General features: G+C 37.3%; 1 protein-coding gene and 1 long non-coding RNA gene across 3 annotated transcripts in view; both read left to right on the forward strand.

Moving 5' to 3' along the window:
- The first annotated feature begins 2,235 nt into the window (after window positions 1–2,235).
- LOC147834042 (uncharacterized) lies at window positions 2,236–10,213 on the forward strand. Its single transcript, XR_015508079.1, has 2 exons — window positions 2,236–5,888; window positions 6,193–10,213. It is a non-coding gene; the product is annotated as an uncharacterized LOC147834042 (long non-coding RNA).
- A 6,268-nt stretch (window positions 10,214–16,481) lies between these two features.
- Window positions 16,482–27,919, forward strand: part of rab11fip5b (RAB11 family interacting protein 5b (class I)) — a 36,035-nt gene continuing 24,597 nt past the window's right edge. For both annotated transcript variants that reach the window (XM_087281947.1, XM_087281948.1), the window contains exon 1: window positions 16,482–17,326. In XM_087281947.1, the coding sequence (XP_087138073.1) occupies window positions 16,947–17,326 (380 nt within the window). In that variant the 5' untranslated portion in view covers window positions 16,482–16,946. The remainder of the gene's footprint in view (window positions 17,327–27,919) is intronic.

Genomic DNA, 27,919 nt, shown 5'->3' on the forward strand with positions numbered 1-27,919 from the left:
ACAAACAAATGTAGCCAGGGCTTTACATTAACTTTTTTAATCACTGGCCACTGTGGCTAGTAGTTTTCCAATGTTACTAGCCACTCTGCATTTTCACTAGCCACAATTTTGTTGTTGGGAAAATATATTTTATATGCTTAAATTTGACGTTAACATGCTAAAATTACTTGATTTAAATTTTGTGCTGTGTCCACATGCCTCCTCATTCATTTCACTTTTTGTGTGTCGAGTATGAGTTTGCTCAATGAGTGTGAGCAAATGGGTCAGGGTTTTATAGTGTTATACTGCAATTAGTTTTTATTTCACATGACTTTTTTAGAGCTCAAAATTAACAATTTACCAAATTTATCTCTATAACCACATGAAACAATAATTATTTCTTAACAACATATTTTTAATGTGTCAAAACAAGCAAAATATAGCTGTATACTATACTTTTTATTTAACAAAACATTTCTTAAAAAAGAAAAAAAAGCAATTGACTTTTAAAAAAAAAACTATTGTCTTGTATCAAAAATATGCACAGTAATTTGTCTTGGCTAAAGATCTCTCGGATCACCAGTTAACTGCACATAAATAGAGAGTTCATCTCCCATTAAAGCATTATTGTAAAAAAATAATAATAATTAAACCATTTTAACAAAAATAAAAGCTAATAAAACCGTAAGCAAATAAAAGCAGATAAAACATACCGTGTGTGATATTGAAAGGATGATCACATGCTCACGGTTAACTTTAGGCAATTTAATAATCTGTTCACAGTAGCCGCATTTCCACTATCAGGCCAGTGCGAGCCAGGGCTTATATCGGGCCAGGCCGGGCCAATCGCCCGGGAGGTTGAGCAGTGAGGCCAAAATCATGTCGCGTTTCCACTGTGGGGCTAGTAGCTTGCAGTGCGTCAGCAAACCCCGCCCCCAGAACATCCCCCGAATCGAACGTCACTCAAACCGCCCACTTCAGCGAGAATCATGCAGATAAAGCACATCGTCACGAAACTATTAAAATAGGACAACCAAAACAAACAAATGACACGTTACTGTACAGCAGTACAACGCATGTCTATACGCACATGCCTGTGTGTTTTCATTCATCATATTCATTTACTCGCCGACCGATTGGCATCGAAATCCAGTGGTCTTGCCACCAACGGAGGGACCTAGCACAGGGAGCGCACACATCCATAATATAACACCACATATATAAAATTCTCCGTTAATAACTCGATATAAAATGTATTTTATAACATCCTCTAGACAGACGCTGTCCAACATTCATCCCAAATGCTCGGAGAGAACTGAAACATGATTTTTTTTCCCTATAGGCTTTACGACACTTAATAGGTGATTCCCTTTATTTAAAGACGTTGCTTATTATATATATCTTAAGTAAAGGAAAGTGTTCAGTGTTTCAGCTCATAAGAGCCGCACGTAATAAAATATAGCCTATATTTCGTTGCGCTCAGCAGCAATGCACTAATAAACCTCTTTATGTATTTTAAATTTCCTTTTTTAATTTTACCACGTTATATAAAAACATACACACTTGTTTGAGGACACAGAACACATTTTGAACTTGCAGTTTTCCCCGTCTAAAAAAGTGCTGCGCAGCTGCAGACAGAAAAAAAAGTTGCCTAGTTTCTGCGTTCACTCACCCCGAAAATGCTCCGTTTGCATGATTTGATTAATTTAATCGTATCCAAATACTTTATAAATAATATTTAAAACATTTTCCGGTGTTTATTTATTTATTTATTTTTTAGAAAATCTTTTTTTCAAAGAGACTTTTGAAAAATGAAAGTTTAATATAAATTTGAAACAGTTTGTTATAGTAAATTGTTATAGCTATAGCTTTTGTTAGTTTTATATTGGTTTATTTATTTAATGTGATTTTATTATAGGCCTATCTGATATTTGTAATTCTTTAAATTATTTAAATATAGCTTAGGCTATTTTATCTAGATATGACACTATTGTTTTGAGCCTACAAAAGCTGACATGAAATTTGTAAAGTTTAATGTCTTTTTGTTGTATTCATATAGTGTATTATCTCCAAAAGAAATTAAAACAATAAAAATAAAAATAAAAAGCCGCTCGCGGCATCAACAGAGCTATGAATGGAGCGCTCTTTTCCTCGGTCTCACACACGCACAGGCATCTAAACGCGCAAAAACACTTATTAAACTTGACAAAACCTCTTGAAATCCTTTACTGTCTGCTGTGTCTTATATATGGTGTAAAGATTAGTATGCGTTATTGAAACATCAAAGAGATGCAGCAAAGAAAAGTGACTTAAAACTAACATTTTATGCAACAACCTTACATTTAAAAGAGAAACATAAGGGTGATCATATGCAAAAAGACCCCAGCCTATAATTTGTTCCAGATGTTTTCTTTCTCTTATTTATTTGTTTGTTTATGTGTTTAGCGCATGTACTCGTGTGCGATCGGAAAACTGTGCCCGCCTCTCCTTCCACTCCGCCCCGAAGCCCCGGCTGGCCCTCTTTGGCCCAAGGTATTCGGCAGGCCGAAAAAAGCCGGCCGCTGGCCCCAAGAAAGCCCCGCTTTGGCCCGATTAGGCCCCGGAAGTGACAGTGGAAACGCCATTGGCCTTGGCTCGCCCTGGCTCGCTCGCTTTAGGCGCGATAGTGGAAACGCGGCTAGTGAAAGCAACCGGTGCTGCTTACATTTTGAGCTCTTAAAAGCATCAAGACTGTGGGTGCATGTTCATCACTATTTGTCTAGTTTATTTGAAAGAGAACCGATGAGAGTTGCGTTTTCAGAACCTGTTCCATACACAGTTGCTTCACGATTCGGGAGCGCGTATGCGTTTTAAGCAGTCGCGCGCATCATATCAGCTGTTAGCGCGAGTGATCATCATCCTCTCATTTGGTATTCATTTGCTTTCTTCTGCTCGCGTGATCACAATTATTTTACTTCTCGATTCTAAGATCACATTTGCACGCATATTAGGCCATCCTTATATTGTCGAACCCGGCTTTTAGAAAAACTACAATTTAAAAATTATTTTCAACCAGTCAAAGTGGCTAGTGGATATGTCTGTCTAACCCGCCAAAGCTGAAATCTACCCGCATTTGGCGGGTTAGTGGGTGTTAATGTAAAGCCCTGAATGTAGCACAATGAACATTCAAATAAATCTGATTCATTAACAGCATTTAATTAAAACATTTAATCCAAGCTTGCGTTCTTGTAGCTCAACAATAAAACAACTAATCAAACAAACAAAAGATTACATTAATTTAGAAAGATAAGGTTAAAGGTGATCGATCATGGGCCAACTTTGGCTTCTCTGCTCTAGATGGAAACTTTTGTATGTGCTTACCTTGTGATTAAAGTTGTTGCACGTCTGCCGGTTCCTGCCTCTGAATGAGGGAGTTTTAGCTACTCGTAGCAATCAGAAAAAACAAAACCCATGTGAAGAAACTCGACATAGAAGAACATAAAAATAAAGTCAGCTAGTGTTTCTGAAGTGTTACAGAGCAACACAAACAGCACACAGAACTATAAGGCCGCATTTACACTGCACTGTTCAAGTGACTTAATTCCATGACTTTCGTGTAAGCAGGAACAAATCACATGGTTTCCGATTTACTCAAATCAGATTCAAGCCTTGTTCGTATGTGGAAATTTATCCGATATGAATCGGATCTGTGTTCTCATGTCTGCAGTGTAAGCAGGTAGATTTTCACCTGTCAATATGAGTCGCGCGTCATTAAAAACCATAGCGAATAACGTCAAGTCTGACGCTTTCATTTCAGAACAGACTTCAGCAGACTCCCAAACCTTAAATCCCATACACGAGGACTTAAACAGCTTTCATAATGTCATATTGAACAGGTATTTAAGCATGTTAACGAGAGAGCAATGTCTGCCATTTAACCAATATAACCTAAATCAAACTAGTGCATTGCTACATCAGGTGCATTAATCACGCCATGGACATTACATTAAGATGCTTAAAGGTTTAAAAAAGCCTATATATCAAAAGAAGATGGACAAATGAGAACCTTTCTGTCATAAACTGTACACTGAAAAAATTAATGCGTAAAATTTACGGTAAAAAAACGGCAGCTGTGGTTGCCAGTACTTTACCGTTAAAAACACGGGACAAACCGTTAAGGTAATTTTAAATTTTTACAGTAAACTACCGTATTTTATTAATTTATAAAGGTAATATGTCTGTATTTTGAATGATCAACATCTACACATCTTTTGCTACACAGTTTGACACGTTAGCACACCCACATGCAGGTGGTGATGAGGAAGTTAAATAATGAGCCAATGCATCAGTATCAGCTGAGTGTCAGCATACAGAAGGTGCTCAGTGTCATTCACACAGCTACTAAACACCAGTATGGTAACACGCATAAAATTAAAGTCATGAAATAAACATTGTTTATCAACATTAGATGTAACATAAATCTCTAACGTACATAACTGATGGGGAAACAACTAAAAAGATCCATATTAATGTCAACCAAATGCATAAAAAGTGACGTGCCATGCAGGGAATTCTGGGAAAGTCAATTTACGGTTATTCGTCTTATATATTAAGGAAACATACCGTTAACCAGGTTACGGATTTGTACTGTAGCAATTTTACTGCTTTTTACCGTTGAAATCACGGACATTTTTTACAGTGTAGTAAAACAGCTTGTCAAAGCTGTGAACAGATAACATACAGGAATAGAGAAAAGAGCACTCTTATTATAAAGCACTTTAAAACAACACAGTTGACCAAAGTGCTAACAACAAAGAGTAAAACAAACTTTAGAATACAAATAAATAAACATAAAATGTCAACATCTCAAGCTGTGCTAAAAGCCAAATTGAACAGGTGGGTTTTAAGAAGGGATTTAAAAACAGTGATGGAAGAGGCTTGTCTAATGTACGGTAGCTCATTCCATAATGTTGGTGCAGCCACAGCAAAAGCCCGATCCCCTCTGAGCTTTCGACTGGTCCTGGGCACACCCAGGAGGAGCTGGTCGGCTGACCTGAGCAAACGATAAGGTGTGTAGGGACAGAGAAGCTCAGAGAGGTAAAGGGGAGCAGCACCATTTAGACACTTAAAAACAAATAAAAGTACCTTAAATTATCAGCTGTTAGTCAGCGCCTGCTCTCTTTTTTTCCTGGTCGTTGTGCCTTTGCTGTGTGCTGTGTAAATGCAGACGATCGGATATGAGTCAATTTTAAAAGATGATCATCTGAGCTGGTCATCAAAAAAATCAGATACAGTAACAAAATCAGAGTTCACCATCAAGATCTGCAGTGTAAATGCAGCCTAAATGCATGACAACGTGCAAGGCATGCGCATTGGGTCACACTGATCACTTGACGCAGAAGTATAAATTAACCTTTAATGGTTACAACATTTTTTCAAAATATCTTCTTTTGTGTGCAACAGATGAAAGAAACTCAAACAGGTTTGTGACAAGTGAATGATGGGTAAATGATGACAGAGTTTTCAGTTTTGGGTGAGCTATGGTTAGTAGTCACTTGGTTGATTTCTGCAAAAAAAACATCAGGTTGATTTTGTTCGCCATTTCCTAATTTGTTCTGCTGAATGTGATTGAAGGGTTAGTTCACGCAAAAATGTATTTAAAAACTTATTTACTCTGCTTGGTGTTATTGTAATGCCATATATGTTTTTGGGATGAATGCCATATATCTTTTTATTGATTTTATTATTTGAAAATAATACGGATGAACTTCAAATATAGTGCATTAACATATAAATGTACGGCGGCCAAGAGAGCTTAACGTGCTGCAATTTAAGAAAGCACAAAAAACACCAGCAAATAAAGAAACGATCTTCATCCATTTTACAGCACACGTGTTGCAAATTCTCACAACACAAACAACTGAAGAAATGTGCAGCAAATCGGTCACAACACTTGCAAATATACACGTGGATATGTTTCTAGGGGACCAAAAATTACGACGGACCCTGCTGAGATATGGATGTGTTATTATGCCATGACTGTTGCTCAGTGAAGTGATTGGTGGTCTTTGAAAGCTGAGTTGTTTTTCGTTTATTTTAATATCCTGATTACACGACATAATAGACCCATAATAACACATATCTATGATAATAACACATCCATATCTCAACAGAGTCCGTCATGTTTTTGGGTCTCCTAGAAACATTTCCGTTGTGTTACATGTATTTTGCAAGTGTTGTGACCAATTTGCTGAGCATTTCTTCAGTTGTTTTTGTTGTGATAGTTTGTAACATGTGCTGTGAAATTGATGAAAATCGTTTCTTTATTTGTTGGTGTTTTTTGTATATGCATGTGCTTTCTTAAATTGCAGTGTGTTAAGCTCTCTCAGCCACCGTATAAACTAACTATTAAAAGAAAAATATAATCATCATATACATTTTCAGTCACACTTTACACAGTTTTAGCAGAATAAACCTCCAACTTATCCAGCCAATTACACAGCTAATACCCTTCTAGCTGCAACCCAGTACTGGGAAACACCCATACACACTCATTCACACACACACACATACGTTATGGCCAATATAGTTTCTTCAATTCCCCTATAGCGCATGTCTTTGGACTGTGGGAGAAAACCGGAGCGAACTCTAAACAAACTCCACACAGAACCTTCTTGCTGTGAGGGCACAGGGTTAACCACTGAGCCACCGTGTTCAACTTAAACAAAGTGACTTTTATTGACATTTTAAAACTAAATCTGAAATAATAATATAGTGTATAAGAACTAATATAGAGAGAAATATGTCTGTCAAATACCAGAAACTGTACTTGCAGTTTATTTCCGGGGTTTAGTAGCGTACTGTAATATGCAACACCAACCCAGACAATATATCACTTTAAACTATTACAAATGTTAATAAAAGTCAGTCTTTTTCTAACTATTCAAGTTTAAAAAGTTGTTGGAAGAAAGATCAAGATCCCATAATGCAATTCAAAAGATGAATTAATGAGAAAAAATCACAAAATCACAAAATACAGTACAATAATCAAGCATTTTGATCATTTTTTGGTACACATATGGCATTAGAATAGCACGGAATTTCGATATGTGGGTGAACTATCCCTTTAAGAATGTGATCCACTATAGCAACATGAATGTATCTGTTTTTCTCCATTGTAAATAACGAGGAGAGCTTCCTTTCTTGCGTCAGATATTGGTCAAAAATTCTTAACAGACAGCCTGCAGATGAGGTGCTATTATGATGATCTGTCATTCTCTCTGATGAGGTCGAATTTCAAGCACTGCCCCCTGTTTTACTGTATGATGTTTCTGAAAAAAACTGTGATGTTGCAAAAACGAAAGAAAAAAAAAATCCTTTTCTTTGTGGCTGCAGAATGAACAAACTTGTCTGCGTCTGTGACTTTGGAGATACAGTGAGTCTGTAATATGTGTTCCTAATCCTTCCTCTGATCCAATAAGGAGGCGATGATGTTCGTAATCTGTGTTGATGCTTATTGATTCTAGCGCCACAAACGATCAGCCCGACCTTATTTATTCAACCTGCATAAAGACTACATGAAATGCCTTAAAAAAGAGACTCCATCTATACCACTAAGACTTACAAATACTGCCAATTCAGACTGTTGATAATCTCTTGGTGTTTCCGATATGTATAGTGGCCTATGTGGCTGTTTGGGTTTTCAAACAAAAGAAAAATGGGTTTGAAACTATGGACCATCTTTCTTTGTTGCCTTAGACGAAAATCAATGTCTGTAAAAATGTTTGTACATCCAGGTCATTGTGTAATGTCTGGTAGAACTCAAGTCTGTTGACTACTGTATGTTTTAAAAGGATAGTTCACCCAAAAATTAAAATGACTTCATTGTTTATTCTTCCTCATGAGGTTTCAAGCCTTTATGAGCAGTGTTGGGGTAAGGCAGTAATGCGAGTTATGGTACTATATTATTTTCTAAGAAACCAGTAAACTAACGCATTACTTTTGTAAGATATGTTTTTTTTTAAATAAGTAATACTATTTGAGTTACTTCTTTGAAAATGTAACATGATTTACATTTTAGTTTAATTAATTAGCTTTAAAAAAAAATTGTTTGCTAGGGCAGCATGGTGGCGCAGTGGGTAGCGCTCTCGCCTCACAGCAAGAAAGTCGCTGGTTCGAGCCTCAGTTTGGTCAGTTGACATATATGTGTGAAGTCTGCATGTTCTCCATGTGTTGGCCTGGGTTTTCTCCGGATGCTCCGGTTTCAAATGCCGAGTGCGGGACAGGTGAATTGGGTAAGCTAAATTGTCCGTAGTGTATGTGTGTGAATGGGAGTATATTGGTGTTTCCCAGTGAATGGTTGCAGCTGGAAGGGCATCCACTGCGTAAAGCCTGTTTCACACCAAGCCTGAGCAGCGCGTGTTTTTTTCGCGTCCATGTTAACAGATTAGAGTTTTCATACTGTGCGCAGAAGCAGCACGTCAGTGCGAGGCATGAGTGGCGATAGGTCTATTTTTGCCGCGCTGCTCATCCTCGATTGAAGTGACAGTGCATTGATATTGACCAATAACACCTTGAATGACAGTAAAAAGTCGCAATTTTACCCAATAAATGCATCAATAGTATCTAATTATATATAGTTAATGAAATGAACTTAAACGATTAAAAACGGCAACAAATATTTAGCTGGGCTCAAACTACAAAACCAAATCCAAATCTGTTGATGTCAGTTTGACAGATTCAGGGTCAATGTTCTTAACCCCGCCTCCTACTTAATATTTTGTTTCCGTTGGAAATACATCAGGCGACGCAGTGGCTCTATAGGAAGTGCTGTCGCCTCACAGCAAGAAGATCGCTGGTTCGAGCCTTGGCTGGGTCAGTTGGCATTTCTATGTGGAGTTTGCATGTTCTCCCTGCATTCGCGTGGGTTTCCTTCGGGTGCTCCGGATTCTCCCACAAGACCAAAGACATGTGGTACATGTGAATTGGGTAGGCTAAATTGTCCATAGTGTATGAGTGTGTGTGAATGAGTGTGTGTGGATGTTTCCCAGAGATGGGTTGCGGCTGGAAGGGCATCCGCTGCGTAAAAAATAGCTGGACAAGTCATTCCGCTGTGGCGACCCTAGATTAATAAAGGGACTAAGCTGAAATGAATGAATGGATGAATGGATGAATGAATGAATGAATTAATTAATTAATGAATAGAAACACATCAGCATACTTATAACAGTGTTGTTTTTAAGTCTTGTTTTTCATTATATTGATTGGCATCATAGCTCAGTAGTTAGCACTATTGCTTCACTACAAGAAGGTCGCCGGTGTGTGTGTGTGTGTGTGTGTGTGTGTGTGTGTGTGTGTGTGTGTGTGTGTGTGTGTGAATGTGTTTGTGTGAATGTGAGAGTTTATGGATGTTTCCTAGTACTGGGTTGCATCCGCTGCGTAAAACATATGCTGGAATAGTTGGCGGTTCATTCCACTGTGGTGACCCCTGATAGAAAAAAGACTTAGTCAAAGGAAAATGAATGAATGTCATTATATTTAGTGATTTGCTTCACATCATTCATAATTTGCGCTTTAGAACTCCATTAAGTGAACATTAGTGAGCATTGATACTCTCTGATTTCCACAGTGAGTTGTTGGACTTTTCATGGAAAGAACGTTTAAGGCCCTTAAAATGTCTTACTGCCTAATTAGTGCCCTGACTACTAAAAAAGGGTCTGATTCAGATGCACTCGAATAGGTCTCGATCAGGTGAGTAAATGATGGCAGAATTTTCATTTTTGAGTGAACTATCCCTTTAAATGCAATCTCTGAAATGCTTCATCAAGGGAATCGCTAACATTTAAACCTGTTTACAGTGCATAAAAACTCTATATCTGTGGCCTCAATTATCTGCCGCTTGCCCTAGCTCAAGTCCAGGTTTAAATGCCAGCCATTCTCAAACAATAAACATGGTATGATATATCACCATTCAAAATCACTTAATTATGAAGTCGCTGTTGCCTTTGACTACCAGACATACAAATGCCTCTGTTGTTGTGATATGTAGCCTGTTGTGATTGTGCAAATCCATGGTGATTGATTGGAAATTGTTAGTCCTCTAGTCTTTTCAAAGAACGTGTCAACACTGTGAACCCCACCAAAAGTGATGAGACTGTTTCCTTTTCCCTTTATTTAACGATATTTTCTTTCCAAACCGAAAATGCATTTATGTAATGTGAAAAAGACAATGAAGCAAAATGACTGATCCACACAATGGCATCTGTGTTGTGATTCAATAGCAGCTACTCTATTAATTCCAGACGCTGAACAATAGAGGGCAGCAGACAACAATGAAGCCATTGCAGCGTTTCTTTTTGGAAGCAATTCAAAGGCTGTCAAATTCGCTGCAGTGAATAATTGCAGATGTCTGTGGGGTGAGAGTGTGTATGCTGATTCAGGAGATGCAGCTTATTATTTATCATAAACAAAAGTGCAACATTTGGCAACACAGCTGGACCAGCTGAACCAGGCTGAGCGAGCTGAAAATCATTTTAGGCTTGTTTAAATGGAGAGTTCAACCAAAAATGAATTAAATCAATTTAATGAATTGAATTTAATTTAATTGACAGCTGAATTAAATTTATTTGAATTGATTTGAATTAACAGCTGAATTGAATTGACAGTTGAATTGACTTGAAAGCTAAATTGAATTGAATTGACAGCTGAATTGAATTGAATTGACAGCTGAATTCAAATTGAATTGACAGCTGAATTGAATTGATTTGAATTGACAGCTGAATTGAATTTATTTGAATTGACAGCTGAATTGAAGTGACTGATTAATTGAATTGAACTGACAGCTGAATTGAATTGACAGCTGAATTGAAGTGACTGATTAATTGAATTGAACTGACAGCTGAATTGAATTGACAGCTGAATTGAAGTGACTGATTAATTGAATTGAACTGACAGCTGAATTGAATTGACAGCTGAATTGACTTGAAAGCTGAACTGAATTATTTGAATTGACTGCTGAATTGAATTGATTTGAATTGACAGCTGAATTGAATTGATTTGAATTGACAGCTGAATTGAAGTGACTGATTAATTCAATGGAACTGACAGCTGAATTGAATTGACAGCTGAATTGAAGTGACTGATTAATTCAATTGAACTGACAGCTGAATTGAATTGACAGCTGAATTGAAGTGACTGATTAATTGAATTGAACTGACAGCTGAATTGAATTGACAGCTGAATTGACTTGAAAACTGAATTGGATTGACAGCTGAATTGAATTTAATTGATTTGAATTGACAGCTGAATTGAATTGATTTGAATTGACAGCTGAATTGAAATGATTTGAATTGACAGCTGAATTGAATTGATTTGAATTGACAGCTGAATTGAAGTGACTAATTAATTGAATTTAACTGACAGCTGAATTGAATTGACAGCTGAATTGAAGTGACTGATTAATTGAATTGAACTGACAGCTGAATTGAATTGACAGCTGAATTGAAGTGACTGATTAATTGAATTGAACTGACAGCTGAATTGAATTGACAGCTGAATTGACTTGAAAACTGAATTGAATTGATTTGAATTGACAGCTGAATTGAATTTAATTGATTTGAATTAACAGCTGAATTGAATTGACCGCTGAATTGACTGAACTTACAGTTGAATTGACTTGAACTGACCGTTGAATTGAATTGACAGCTGAATTGAGTTGACAGCTGAATTGAATGAAACTGAATCAGTTGTTCAAAATCTATTTGAAATTTCTTTTTCTGTTTGACAAAAGCTGATATTTTTTTAAATTCTGGTTGCTGGTACCCATTGACTTCCATAGTTTTTTTTCCTACTATGGAAGTCAATTCGTGCCAGCAACTAACATTCGTTCACTCACTCATTTTCTTTTCGGCTTAGTCCCTTTATTAATCTGGGGTCGCCACAGCGGAATGAACCACCAACTTATCCAGCACGTTTTTACGCAGCGGATGCCCTTCCAGCCACAACCCATCACTGGGAAAGCAACTAACAGTCTTCAAAATATCTTTCCTGTGTTCAACAGAGTAAAAAAACTCAAAAAGGCTTAAAATCACATGAGACAGAAAATGATTAAGTAGTTTTCACTTTTGGATGAACTATCCCTTTAAAAAGCCCCTATTATGCATTATAAATTGTCATATTTTGGTTTTGGGGGTCTCCAATATGAGGCTGATTTGCATGCAGGGTCAAAAACACTTTATTGTATTATAATATGCATTTATTTATATCTAATCTATATATTTATATGTAATCTATTCTTTATATCTAATATCCCAACGAATCCCATATGATTTATGAAAATGATTTTTCCCAAACCCCTCCTTTGCGTGATGATAGTTTGCGCTGATTGTTCTAATGACCCAGTCTGTTGTGATTGGTTAACTGGGTTCAGCGTGAGAAATGCTTACCATGGCTATGAAGTAGCACAGAGTATATGTACAGCACAGAGCCCAATGTAGGCGTGCATTAAAGCAGTGTAGTTAAATACCAGCATATTACTCTACTCTTAACCCTATACCATCAAAGTCCCATACATCAGTGGTCCTCAACCACCAGGCCGCTGACCAGGACCGGTCCGTAGATCAATTGGTATCGAACCACACAAGAAAATATTAATTATTTCCGTTTCAATTATTATCTGAGTCTGAACAATCTTTTATTTGGAAAAGTCTTCTATCTTGAAAAATGGCCATATTCTCTCGCTTACATCTCGGTCACTTGAGCGCCAAAATTTATCTCACAAGCAGCAAAAATGAGTAAGAAACAGACGTCTTCGGAAAGTTTTTTTTTTCTTTGCTAAGGGGAAAAGGCCCAGTGCATGACCCGCAAACTGTGAAGGGATGGATCCGCAACACATTTATCAACAAATCAGGTCAATGCACCTTGGCTGTGGAAGATGATCAACCAGCAACCTAAGAAACACTTCACCCCCACCCCCTGGTTCACGATAATATTGTGAATTGTTGACTGGTCCACAGTGGTAAAATGGTTGAGGACCACTTATATACATTATAGTCTATGCTGCTACTTTCTTTAATAGCAAGCGGCTGACGAATCCCTCGTTGCAGCACAGTTGGCTATACGGTGGTATTGTTAAAATGATCTGTAACCCTTTATTCCCCACAGCTAAATCTCCATCTGTCAGTGATCGTCATCTTCGTGTCATGGATAGTCCCGTGATCCCCTGTGTTCCGATAGTCTCTGAAGGGAAAGGCGTGTTCACGTTTTACCAGAACCGGCTCTTCATATTAGGTGGTGTACCATATCGACGTCGACGCGTTCAAGCAAATGATCCGAGCTCGACACGATTCATTTATTCGACTATTTCGCTAAAGATTCAATAGTTTCAAAACGTTGCACTTTCAGATTTAATCCTCAGCTGGCCGTCTCCATTCACTTAGAGCTGTGTTACACACTGCATGGAAGCTCATTTTCAAAAACCCAATATGGGGGCTCTTTAACTTTTGTTTTTAGCAGGATAATCACTATCAACTGGTTGTAAATAAAGGACAGTTATATCCTAAACATATCTTGTGTAAATCAGCTGTTTTCAGGCATTGTGTAAAATATGTGGCACAAAATGAGATTTGGTTTAGCCAAAAAAAAAAAAAAGTAATTTTTATCATGGGACAGTTCAGCTGTGATAACATCAAACTCCTCCCCGTGCATTTCTACACACCGGCTGATCCATCATCACTGCACTATGGTGCTGGGGATTTTGATTCATTGATTTGAATCTTTTGAATCAGTGTACTGACTGAATCCTTCATTATTCAGGCTTAATATTTAGAGTAACAGAAGGTCTGGACTATTTTGCATGTCAAAGCAGGTCATTTATTAAAAAAATTCCTGACTCCTTCCAGAACTGTGGGTACATCCATTCATTTTCCTTAAACTGGAATAATATACAAGTGTAGGCTATAATTTACGCTAAAGATATTGCATTATTAAAGTAAAACAATGCTAAACGATTAAAAATGATGTATGTTTGATTATGTTAGTTGTTGTTTATTGTTAAACATTTAATCCATAAAAGTTGACAGTAACAGAGTTGATATTTTCCACTTTCCACTTTATCTTACGATGCTAACCTCAAACCAGATACCACATGTCTAAAACTGAATTTTATGTATTGTTATTAGTGTTGTTTTTAAAAAGGGAATTAGAAATTCACTGAAATATCACAGTAACAATATTGATATATACTTATTCTACTATTTAATGTGTCATAAATATTTTGTATAATTTAATGAGAAGAATGATGATGTGCCTCAATCCCTTCCAGAGTTTCCCACCAGACATCAATTGGAGCAAGTCAGCTGCATTCATTTTCTTTTTGACTTAGTCCCTTTATTAATCTAGGGTTGCCACAGCGGAATGAACTGCCAACTTATTTAGCATATGTTTTACACAGCGGCAGCCCATCACCGGTAAACATCCATACACACTCATTCACACACATTATGGACAATTTAGCTTACCAATTCACCTCTATACCACAAGTCTTTGGACTTGTAGGGGAAACCGGAGCACCCAGAGGAAACCCACGTCAACACGGAGAGAAAATCCAAACTCCACACAGAAATGCCAACTGACCCAGCCAAAGCTCAAACCAGCAACCTTCTTGCTGTGAGGTGATCATGCTACCCACTGTGCCACCGTGCAGCCCTTTTTCTACACTGTAAAACCCAACAGTCAACTTTACTAAATGAAATGAGTGTAGTTAACTCAAAATTGACTGAAAGTTAATTCTACTCATTTGAAAAGAGTTTTGAACTCAGTGTTAAGGTTAATGAGTTAATTAAATGCCTCATTACTTCACTTTAAATGGAGTAAGTTCACAGTACATATAGTTTAGTTTTTGAACTCAAATGGTTTGTAGCACTTCGTTTTCTCAAATGGTTTGAGTTGCCTTAACTTATTGGCTTTTACAGTACTCAGTTGGTTTGAGTTCTCTTCATTTATTGGGTTTTACTGTGCTTTTACAGACCGGCCCATGTGACATAATCTGCAGCCCATTGGTTCTTTTCTTTATTGACATTGGAGCTGACCCAATAACAAACTTTCATTTTGGGCTCTGTCTGCAGTGTCGGTGTGTATTTGTCAAAATAGTCGAGAGTCATGCCTGTTTGCGGCGAGCAGGCGTTTGCCTTTTGCATCTGCAGCGCGCAGCGGATCGACGACTGTTGCACATATCAATATATTCCTGTCTATTCTATCTAGTTACCTATCTGTTTATATAAATATACTTTTTATTTTTCATTTGCACCAAGGCCTGTGGCAACTTGCACCAATGCTGTTTCTTTAACCTGCAAGTCTTTATTTTACAAATTATATAGATAATAAAGAATGTATGATCATTCTCAAGCTCTATGAGGAGTGTCATTCATGTATTTTAAGATGCACTTGGTCATCAGATAATCGCATAAGATATCGTGACATTTTGTTTTTGATCGTCAGCATGATGTAGGTTTACAATAATATTTATACAATATGTTTATAATGATATTTATACATGACCAAACTAGTGTGAAACTTAAGCATAATACTATTTCTTTACATTTAGTTTTGTGGTTCGAGCCCAAACAAACGATTAAAAAATGCAACAAATGTTTAAGTTCGTTTGATTGACTATGTATTATCTTTAAGCTATGTTTGATGTTTCATTGTCGAGTTAAACATTTTTTAAGGTTCTCTGACACATTGCTTTTATTATTTATCTTTATTTTGTTAATCAACATTAACTATGTGCATCAGCAGGCAGTTTTTGTTATGTTCATTATTTAACATAGCTCCCTCGAAACACACAGGCACACAAGATGGACTTCAAGTGTGGATTACAATTGTATTATAATAATAAATAAATAAATAAAGTTTTTAATTTGTCAACTCTCATTATTTCCTATATATGGCTTTTTTGCTTTTGGGAGTTGGTAAACATATTCAAGGGCGTGCACAGATGGGGAGCATTTTAATTGAATGTAGTGGGCCGCTCTGCCCCAAAAGGCTAGGCCCGATTCTTTTTTTTTTTTTTTTTTTTGTCCCAGTCCAGTCCTGATCAAAAGTATCCAAAATTGCTTTCTTGTAGCTTGAGTATGTGAATAAAATATCATTAAAATATATTTCAAAAGGAAAAAGACGAATCAAACAATTTTGAAATAAGTGAAACCTGTAAATAATGACAGAATTTTCATGCTTTGGTGAACTATCCCTTTAAGCGTCACTTGCCATTTACAAATCCACTCCTGTCACCTCACTGGATAGTGAAGCCTAAACGCATAGCCTAATTTTAGTCTTTTTAATTTGCCTATTTCTATTTCTTTTTTGACATTTTAAAAGCGGTATAAATGTAATGTCATATGCAGCAGCTTTATGTTGCTCATTCTTCAGTACAAGAACGATTCGTTCAGTTAAATGATTCGTTCGAACAAAATGATTCGCTCGCTACTTGATTCCCTCAAAACTGCAAGAGCGTGAAGTTTTCCAACACTCATAATAACGGCGCGTTCCCCATCTGACTCCCAGCCTCAAAACTAGCGACTAGCTCCGCAAGAGCTTTCCTTGCGTTTTGACACCACTGCGGATTTCAGCTGCCTTTCTCTTTAATTCAGCTGGAGACTTTATTGCGGAGCCCCCACAAAATGTTGGAGGGCGGGCCGCGCAGCAGCAGCGCAGTGAGTTGTCAAAAAATCGGTTGTGATGAAGCTCCAGGACGCGCACTCCGGTAAATACATCTGAAGTATACGATCGCACATTTATCATCAGCGTTATTACTGCAGTCGTCGATTTGATAGAGCCGGATATATGTAATGATAACAATAATAATAATGCGGCGATTTCTCCTCTCTCTGCAACTTCGGGCGGCGGACAGGCGCAAGGGCGCGGGCGGCGCATAGTTATCCAGTGCGCAAGTGCCATTCTGCGGGAGGATCTCCCCAAACAGCCGCCACGGGATGCCTTTGATCAGCTTGGACGACGAGGAGCAGCGATGGGTGCCGACGCATGTCAACGTGACCGTCCTTCGCGCACGGGCGCTGCGGACGAAGGGCAAGCAAGGCAGCCGCTACGTTTACACCATCATCCAGGTCGGCAAGGAAAAGTACACCACCGGCCTGGTGGAGAAGGCGGAGGAGCCGCAGTGGGGCGAGGAGTGCGCGTTTGAGCTGCTGCCGGGGCTGCTGGAGGCAGGGGGCACCAGCGCGTACCCGCCCGGGAGCAGCAACCTGGTGTTCACTGTGATGCACCGCGTGCTGATCGGCCTCGACGTGTTTCTCGGGCAAACTATTGTTCCGCTCGACAAAGTTTTCCAGGAAGGAACATGTCCTAGAAATGAGTGAGTATGACAGTTCATGTTGGCATCAATTAATAAGCCTCCCGTTACAAACAGCCATTAACCTTATTATAAATGTGATAATATTCAGTACTAACATCTTAAAAACAATGTCTGTTAGCTGAACATATTACTTTAAAAATATTTGTAATTTAAAATTTTCTGTTTAAAAACATTTTATAATATTGATTGTACATTTATATTATTTTATAGTATTTTGTTTTGTTTTTTAACATCTATCTATCTATCTATCTACTGTATATATCTTTCAGTTTTTTCAAATTATTATTTATCAATTATTAAACCATAATGTAATACCGTACAAAAGCATTTTTGTAAATGTAAACAAATATGTTTTTAATATCTCAATTAAATAGAAATTAAAAAAAGACATAATTTTAGTTAATTATAGCAACCCTAATCGTTTGTTCATTCCTGCTAAAAATCAAACCTGATCTTAGCAGTTTATCTCACCCAAAATGTTTATAATTTACTCTCACTTTACTCGTTTCAAACTTTACTGAGTTTCTTGAACACTTAAGAAGATATTTTGAAAACATACTGAATATCTATTATTGTTCTCCATATATTTGTATTTCCTGCTATGGATGTCAGTGGTTACAGATTTTCAGCTTTCTTCAAAAGTATCTTTTTGTATCAAAAGTATGCTTTTGTGTTTAACAAAAGAAATTGAGATATGGGTTTGCAACCACTTGAGGGTGAGTAAATAGTGAGTAAATGCTCATTTTGTTTTGTGAAATAATAGTATTGACAAGATTTACGCACCAAAAAGGTTTCTTTAAAAACCGCAAGTGCGCAGGGCATTACAATACTAGTTACTAAAGCAAAATTTCCCATTTCCAAAATTTACCATGCTAAAATAACTCAAACAAAACCTAATTTATATTATTTTTAAAAAGTAATTACAGTGCACAACATATTTACTCATTTTACATAATTACATATGCAATTTAAATAAATAAACTATAAACTTAAAAGTAATTCATATTCAAAAAACAAACATTTTTTGCATTCTTTCACTGACTCTCAATCATTCCCACATGACAGCATGATATAATGAAAAAGTGTAGCCTCAAGATAGATCTAGCTTTGTGCTAATAACACCCTTACAGTTTCATGCAATTCAAGGAACTACTATAGACTGTTTTTCTGGTGTTTCGGTTGATACAGTCCTGGGAAATTTGGCACATTCATGCCAAAAAAAACCTTGAGCCTGTGATTTTGGGTTGAAGAATTTCTGTGCACCCTTTTCACATTTGGACAGACACTCTCATTTACAACAAATCCAAACTGCAGGAAGAATCTTTTGATAGCCACCAAATGATAGCCTAAATTACTGATGCCACATGCAGTATTTACAAATGCACGGTGATCGAAGCCACACCAGCAATCCAGTGATTCGTGGGAAGCGCAAAACCAACACTGTTTTGAATACCAGAGTAATGGGATATGTTTTAACAGACACAACAACAGCAACATACTTGGAGGGGCATGCTGCGTCTAGTCTTGATCAGTCCTCATTGCGTATATCACTGGCACAGAGTCATGCGTCACACAGGGCAGTACCAGTGTGTGTCAATCTGTACTCCAGTTCAACAAACACACATTTCACTGCGTTCATGTAACATGCACAACATTCCTGGAGTTTGGTTTCTATTTTTATTTGATCATCCAGTTTTTTCTACATATGATTTTAAATTATGGGTTAATCTTCCAGTTTGGGGTTAGAGTTTAGGGTAAAGTTTTCAATTTGGGTTATGTTTGGGGTTTTAGTTTGGGGTTAGGGTTAGGTTGGGTGTTTCAGTTTGGGTTGTTTAGAGTTAATAATTTAAGTTTGCGGTTAGGATTAGGTTAGGTTAGGGGTTTCATTTTGGGTTAGGGTTAGTTTAGAGGTTTCAGTTTGAGTTAGGTTTAGTGTTAGCGGTTTTAGTTTGTGGTTAGGGTTAGGTTAGGTTAGGTTAGGTTAGGTTAGGTTTGTTTTTTTGTTATGTTTAGGGTTAGATGTTTTCAGTGTTGGGTTAGGTTAGGGGTTTCAGTTTGGGGTTAGGGGAGGTTAGGTTAGGTTAGGTTAGGTTTGTTTTTTTGTTATGTTTAGGGTTAGATGTTTTCAGTGTTGGGTTAGGTTAGGGGTTTCAGTTTGGGGTTAGGGTAGGTTAGGGGATTTAGTTTGAGGTTAGGGTTATGTTTGGGGTTAGGGGTTATAGTTTTGGGTTTGCGTTAGATAAGAGGTTTCACTTCAGGTCATATTTAGGGTTTGCTGTTTTAGTTTTGGGATTAGGGGTTTCAGTTCGGGTTATGTTTAGGGTTAGGGGTTTCAGTTCGAGATATTTTTTGGGGTTAGAGGTTTTAGTTTGGGGTTAGGGGTTTTGCTTCGGGTTATGTTTAGGGTTAGGGGTTTGAGTTTGGGGTTAGGGGTTTCAGTTCGAGTTATGTTTGGAATTAGAGGTTTTAGTTTGTGTTTAGGGGTTTTAGTTCGGGTTATGTTTAGGGTTAGGGGTTTGAGTTTGGGGTTTGGGGTTTCAGTTCGAGTTATGTTTGGCATTAGAGGTTTTAGTTTGTGGTTAGGGGTTTTACTTCGGGTTATGTTTAGAGTTGGGTGTTTGAGTTTGGGGTTAGGGATTTCAGTTCGGGTTATGTTTGGGGTTAGAGGTTTTAGTTTGGGGTTAGTGTTTGGTTAGAGGTTTCAGTTCGGGTTATGTTTAGGGTTAGGGGGTTAGTTTTGGGGTTTGGGTTAGAGGTTGCAGTTCGAGTTATGTTTAGGGTTAGCGGTTTTAGTTATGGGTCAGGGGTTTCAGTTTGAGTTATGTTTAGGGTTATGGGGTTTAAGTTTGGGGATGGGGTTTCAGTTTGAGTTATGTTTAAGGTTAGAGGTTTTATTTTGGGTTTAGGGTTAGATTAGAAATTTAGCTTTTGGTTATGTTCAGGGTTTTTGGTTTTAGTTTTGGAATTAGGGGTTTCAGTTCGGGTTCTGTTTAGGGTTAGCTGTTGTAGTTTGGGGTTAAAGTTAAGTTAGAGGTTTCAGTTCAGGTTATGTTTAGGGTTAGGGGTTTTAGTTTGGGGTTAGGGTTGGGTTAGCAGTTTCAGTTCGGGTTATGTTTGGGGTAAAGGGTTTTAGTTTGGGGTTACGAGTTTCAGTTCGGGTTATGTTAAGGGTTAGGGTTTTTAGTTTGGGGTTAGGGGTTTTAGTTTAGGTTATGCTTTGAGTAAGGGATTTTAGTTTGTGGTTAGGGTCAGGTTAGGTGTTTCAATTTGGATTATGTTTAGGGTTAGGGATTTCAGTTTGGGATTAGGGTTTAAGTTTGGGGAACCACATCCATTCAAAATAACTGAAACTAATTATTTTAAATAATTAGGTTGTGCTATATATGATCTATATACAAAGTCAGATGTATGTTTGGCTATTTTTTATTCATCATAAAGCAAATAAGCAAGAAATGACAATACTCTCTGTTATTTTGCAAACCTAATAAGATCGATGTATTTGTTAGACATAAAACTTCCCAAGAATCCCAAGAGTCCTAAGATAGGTCCTTATGTGGCTTCAGGTATTTTTTGTGAAGTTTCAAGACATACAGTATCTGATCCATATGAATGGCCCAATCTCTTTTGAATTATCTTTCTCCAACCTCTAGATTATTGTCTTTTTGTTTTCTTTACAGTACAGTAATATTCAGAGTTGCACACTACTGGAGAACTGCAATGTAAAACTTACACCCATAAACACTGCTTTAGAATAACCTCACATCAGCATTAACTAGTTGTTTTGTAATTAGATGCAAAGATGATATACAACATATAGTTTTTCAAATGTACATATGTACAAATGTACAACTTTCGAGGAATTATAGTGCTCATGACTATTGAAACACATCATCATCACTGTTTATAAAAAGGTTGCTTTTTTTGTTGTTGATTTTTTGGATTGCAAAAAATAAATTACAACTTTCATCAATGAATTAAATATAAAATGTTCCCTTGCTCTTACTTTTCCCCCACCACTGTTACTGTTTCTGTACTCTCAGCCACTATCAGCCATTTTTCGTCATCTGCACATTCCAATGAATTGATGATTTGATTTGTTGTCATTAATTTTCAGAATCAATGACGGACCCTTTTCACATTTCCGTTTCTCAGCAGCAGAAGTCGTCATAGTTGGGTAAACTTAGAGCGCAGAGAACAAGAGAGTACAACAAATCAATTTTTTACAATCCTTTTGGCTGAAATAATCAAAGAAAATTTCCACAATGGGGTATGACATAACCCTATTGTGTCGGAATAGTTGGCGGTTCATTCCACTGTGGGGACCTCTGATGAATAAGGGAGTAAGCTGAAGGAAAATTAAGGAATGAGTAATGATTAGGGATGTAGAATAAAATCATGCCGAATATGTATTTTATATAGTACTAATAAACAGTCAATATTTTACTAATAGCTAGGTTTTAAGCCACTAGTTATTATTGAGAATTTATACTTGATGTAAAGTGTTACCGTAATGTCTTAATTCTAATAATTTGCCTTTTAACATTGGATGGATGGAGTATGAGGTGAATAATGACACTTCATTGTACCCAGTTTTGCTAAACACTCCACTGATTGTTTACAGTTTAACAGAAGTCCTTCTCATAATTCACCCGAAGCATCATGGGATGTAGGAAAAATAGGGTTTTAAGACTTTGCACATCTAATATAGATGAAATTGCGTCATTAGGAGGAGTGAATCATTTGTCATGGGAGGAAGAGAAGAGGAAGGTGGAGACCTCTTGGCTGAAGCCTCTGTAAACAAGTTAGAGAGGAAGTGAGCCATGCTGAGCAAAAATAACATTGTTACTTTCATAGTCAGTAAACACTTTGTCTTATTCTCAGATCCAGCATCCAACTCTCAAATTCAGATAATGTTTGGCTAACGAACAGAATTGTAATTTAATTATAATATATGTACTATGCGCTTCATTGTTATATTGATTAGACTTGTGTCAGTGTAAGTAAACTATTTCTTGACTGTAATGATGCAACAAAGAGGTGCAGGTATGACAACTTTGTCAAGACAATTTACTTGGGGTGTTCGTAACACTGTCAATAGGGCTGTGCGATTAATCGCAATCGCTATTTAAAATGTTGCTATTAGCTAATCGCAAGAGGCTGCAACATGAATTGTATTTAATATGTATATGTATTTAATAATATGTATATGTATTTAATTTCCCCAATCCAGAGCAAATGCGTGAATGCCGTCTGTGTGTGATAGTCTTACTAGCCAATTGAGTGAGCTCACTCTCATTCTGCCCAATCAGAATTGCACAATGGAACTTGCAATGATGCGGAATGACCACATAACCCACCCACACACACACAAACACACACAAAAAGAAAGCGCTTGCGAGTGGGATGATGACATTTGCTGCTTCAGAAGCCTCAATATCGGGTGAATTAATATCAAAGAAAAACAGGACGTCGGTAATATGGGAATATTTTGGTTTCAAAGTCACAGACAGCAAACAAAAACAGGTAATTTAAAGGTAGGCCCACACAGAATCTGCGCGCGCAGAATTCCGCAGATTTTCCGCAGAATTCCACAGATTTCTGCAGATTTTTAGTCCATCATTAATTCTGTTTATTTACTTGATTAAATGTGTAAATCTGAATTTATTAAGTTTTTATTCAGTAATTTATTACTTTTTCAAGAGTTCACACTTAGATGTTGCTTGACAGCTGTAAGCAGGTTTGGCATGCTGTCCCGGGAGAGAACCCTGAGCTCGGAGATAGTTGAGCCCAGGGCTCCCGCCAGGTCCATAGAGCATGTGAGGGGAGTACGAGATCAGGTGGTTCTCAAGAGCTCCCCTTTTTGTAAAGGAGAAAAGGAGGAGAAAGGGGTGGATGGGGGGTTTCTTCGGAAAACGAAGATAAGGGAGTAATGTCTAGCTAGGCTACTTATAGTGGGTTAGGATAGATCTGATTGGCTAACTAATGAGTGTAGATAGGTGGCCAGCTGCAGTCAATTATATCACGTGCTCCTCTCGAAATTAGTTTAAAAACTCCACTTATTGTATATATTAAGGTTTTAGTTATGATACTCCGCTGAATACTCCCAAAATAATTCCGCAGAAATCCGCAGATTTTTACCAAAAGTCTCCGCAGAAATAGCAAAAAATGTCCGCAGATTCCGTCTGGCCCTGTTTATAAGAGTTGTTGCCACAACACAAGAAAATACAGTGTTGGGCAGTAGCGTCGCTACAAATAGTGACGCTACTAGCTTAACTACATTTCTCAGTAGTGTGGCGGTAGCGTCGCTACTTTCTAAATCAAATAGCGTTTCAGTAGTGAAGCTATTTTATTAGTTTATTAGTATTTATTTATTTAATGTGACAGACCGACATTCACGAAGCTGTGAGACTGGTATATATATATATATATATATATATGCATATATATGTATATATATATATATATATATATATATATATATATATATATATATATATATATATATATATATATATACACCACTAGTACCACTATAGTTGAGGTTAAAAAAAATCTTAAAGAGCTGGAGGGCATTTGCTGGACTACTGTAGTTACATGGCAAACAACATTGCCAAGTCAACATTCAGTGTTTATCCTGACAAGCTTTCATTTTCTAGTGAAATATAACACTGCCGTGTTCCTCTCGGTGTCTCAGCTCATGTATGGAGAAAGGTCTGCACACACTAACTCTGATTCATCACATGTCATTGTAGGCGTGAGGCTGTTCTGCACATCTGGCTTTAATTGAGCTCTGAGTTGCGCGTCTTTCTCTCCAGTTTCTGCCGTTTGTCTTGGCTCTCTGCACGTGTGCGCACATGAGGTGCTCTGTGGTGGACCGGAAATGGAGGAAATAGTTTCACCACTGGCTCTCTGAGAGACAATGGGACGGCACCATGCTAAGGCAGTAACATTCGTTCAGGAGGCCCCGGCATGTGTTTGTGCCGCAGTGCAGGTCGAAACCATATGATTCAGTGCAGAGCAGGAAATTGTAAGTTAGAAAAGTGAAAGAGGCCATTAGTGAGAGCTGGTGTTGTCACTAGGGCTGCACAATATTTTGCAAAATTATCATTATCTCCATAATAGTATATGCAATATATATATATATATATATATATATATATATATATATATATATATATATATATATATATATATATATATATATATATATATATCGCAGACGTGATAAATTACATTTATTTTATTCAATTCATCGTTATTTCTACACTCACTAAAATAAAGGTACGGCAGCTGTCACTGGGATGGTACCTTTTCAAAAGGTACAAATTTGTACCTAAAAGGTCTATATTAATACCTTAAGGGTCCATATTAGTACCTAAGTATTTTAAGAGGAACACTTTTGTACTTTTTAGGTACTAATATGGACCCTTGAGGTATTAATATGGACCTTTTAGGCACACATTTGTACCTTTCGAAAAGGTACCACCTTAGTGACAGCTGCCGTACCTTTATTTCTGACAGTGTATAGCGCTTTCACAATGTAGATTATGTCAAAGCAGCTTAAAGTAGAAGTTGTAGCGAATTGAAACTGTGTAAGTCCAGTTTTCAAACTTGAAGTTCAGTTTAGTTCAGTTCAGTGTGGTGTAACTTTCACTGCTGAAAGTCCAAACGCTGAAAAGCAAACCCATCGATGCGCAGCTTCCCAAAACCAAGTAAACCAGTGGTGACAGTGCAGAGGAACAAACTTCATCAGTTGACCAATTTATGCAATCAATTGTGCAAATTTGACCAACAAGATTGGGACTTAATATCTTTAACCCCGCTTCTCCAGTGGTTGCTGTTCTGCTATTGATTGGAGCAGCCTTAAGGTAAACCCAGAGCTGAAAATGAACACTAATGGGTGGAGTCAAAACGAGAGAGGAAAATGACAACAGCCAATCAGAGTCAGAATATCTGCTGAGGTTTTCACTCAATTATGCGGTTTTAAAGACTAAATGTTTGCACCTTGTTTTCATGTGAATTAGAAGTAATTAGATCTGAAAAGATATATTTTACCTGTTTATTTTAATATTATTAAATAAATAAATGATTTTTAAAAATAGCTAATAAAAATAGCATTTTTCTCGGGAAATTTTAAATCGTAAGACATATTGTTATCATAATACTCAACATTAATGACACATATTAAAATATTTCCCTGCATCATACAGCCCCAGTTGTCACCATTACTGGTTTCAAGGTAAACCACAGTACAATTTTATTATTACCGTTTCAAAATTTCATTTATTATTAAAATTGTATAGTGATTTTGATAACTCACACTAAATTCTTTAACATTGTGATTGAGTTTTTTGAGTTTATTGATTATTATTTTTTTACTTAGATTTTTTTGTCTTGTTTCTAGTCCAAATATCTAAAAGTTCTTAAATCAAGAAGCATTTTCTAGACAAGCAAAACATATTGTCTTGTTTTAAGAAATAATATGCCAAAATGAAGTGAGTTTTTCCTTAAATCAAGCGAAATAATCAGCCAATGGGGTAAGCAAAATCATCTTATCACAAATTGAAAAACAAGATTATTTTGCTTATCAAATGCCAACTGACTCAAACTTTGTTCAACTTTGTTACTGTGAGGCGACAGTCCTAACTACCGAGCCACCGTATCACACTTCGTTAAATCACACAAGCTTTTATAAAGAAGCTTAATGCAATATTCTGAAAAACATAAAATAACACAAATTCAAGTACAAAAAAATCCACTATGCAGGGATCCATGTTTACACAACGCTGCAAATATTAGCTGTCAATTCATTTTCAAATTCCAAACTTGGGGCAATAAGTGTGCATGGCTTTAGTTTTTTTTTTTTGCGTTTTCTGTTAGTTTTAACAAAACTGTGATAACATTGATAATTTAATTTTATGAATTTTAGTCACAATAATCATGATATGGAATTAGTGTATAATGTAGGAATATATTGATCCTTATTCTGGATGTATTTTTATGCAGGACACTTTATAGAGAACTTCCTGGCAGCTCTGCAGTCTTTAAAGTCTGACTTATTTTATAGGCATTTCACAGGCGGCGATTAGAGATGTTGACACAGTTGTCGGAAGTGACATGTTTAAATGACAGTAACAGCAGGATGATGCAGGACTTCACCCCCTCTGTCAGCTCTAGCCAAGACAGTCCCTTCAGATAACAGTACTAAATCATTAAATCAGCACCTGGTCACGAGAACTAGTGACGTTACCATTCTCACACACTTTGATGTTTAGCATCAGAGATCAGAGACCGGAAAACCCCCTCACTGCAAGACATACTGAATCTAATCTGTCCCATTGTGTTCACACGTCTATTAAGATTTTTTTTTTGTAAATCACACTGACCTCAAAATCTAACTGACTTTAAATACCTTAAAATAAGAAGAATATCTGGCAGCACAGTGGCACAGTGGGTAGCACAATCACCTCAGCAAGAAGGTCGCTGGTTTGAGACCCAGCTGGGTCAGTTGGCATTTCTCTGTGGACTTTGCATGTTCTGCCTGTGTTCGCGTGGGTTTCCTCCAGGTGCTCCAGTTTCCCCCACAAGTCCAACAACATGTGGTATAGGTGAACTAGCTAAGCTAAATTGTCCATAGTGTATGTGTGTGAATGAGTGTGTATGGGTGTTTCCCAGTGATGGGTTGCAGCTGGAAGGGCATCCGCTGCGTAAAACATATGTTGGATAAGTTGACGGTTTATTTCGCTGTGGCGACCCCAGATTAATAAAGGGACTAAACCAAAAAGAAAATGAATGAATAAAAAAAAAGGTCCATATTGACCATATTTGGACCGTTCATGAATATTAATGAGCTCCACTCTGGCGTGAAGCTCTCACCGACACACTCACACACAGCGTGATGTACGCTGAACAAGGGCATTCATTCATTCATTCATTTTCGGCTTAGTCGCTTTATTAATCTGGGGTCAACACAGCGGAATGAACCACTAGCTTATTCAGCATATGTTTTTGCAGCGCATGCCCCTCCAGCTGCAACCACTGGGAAACAACCACACATACACTTCGGGCAATTTTAGATTACCCAATTCACCTATACCACATGTTTCTGGACTCGTGGGGAAAACCGGAGCACCCGGAGTAAACCCACATGAACACTTGGAGAATATGCAAACTCCATACAGAAATGCCAACTGACCCAGCTGGGGCTCGAACCAGTGAGCTTTTTGCTGTGAGGCGACAGCACTACGCATTGCGCCACCGAGCCACAGACTTTTTTCAAGATGATTTTTAAAAAATCACACTGACTTAAAATAAGAAGGTTCATATTGACCATATTTGGATCGGTTGTGAATATTAATGAGCTCCACTCTAACATGAAGCTCTCACTGACACACTCACACACACACAGCATGATGTATGCTGAACACGGGCTATATAATAATACTTACAGAGTCAAAAAACTATTTTATCAAATAACTATTTTTATTAATGGTGATAATTCAGATTTGTATGACAGCAACATTTTAATAAATTGTAAAAATGTTACACAATATTACTGTTTTGTTGTGTTTTCATTAAATATAAAGAGCCTCA

This window comes from Danio rerio, chromosome 14, assembly GCF_052040795.2.
Source record: "Danio rerio strain M-AB ecotype USA chromosome 14, GRCz13ab, whole genome shotgun sequence".
In the NCBI taxonomy this organism is placed as follows: domain Eukaryota; kingdom Metazoa; phylum Chordata; class Actinopteri; order Cypriniformes; family Danionidae; genus Danio; species Danio rerio.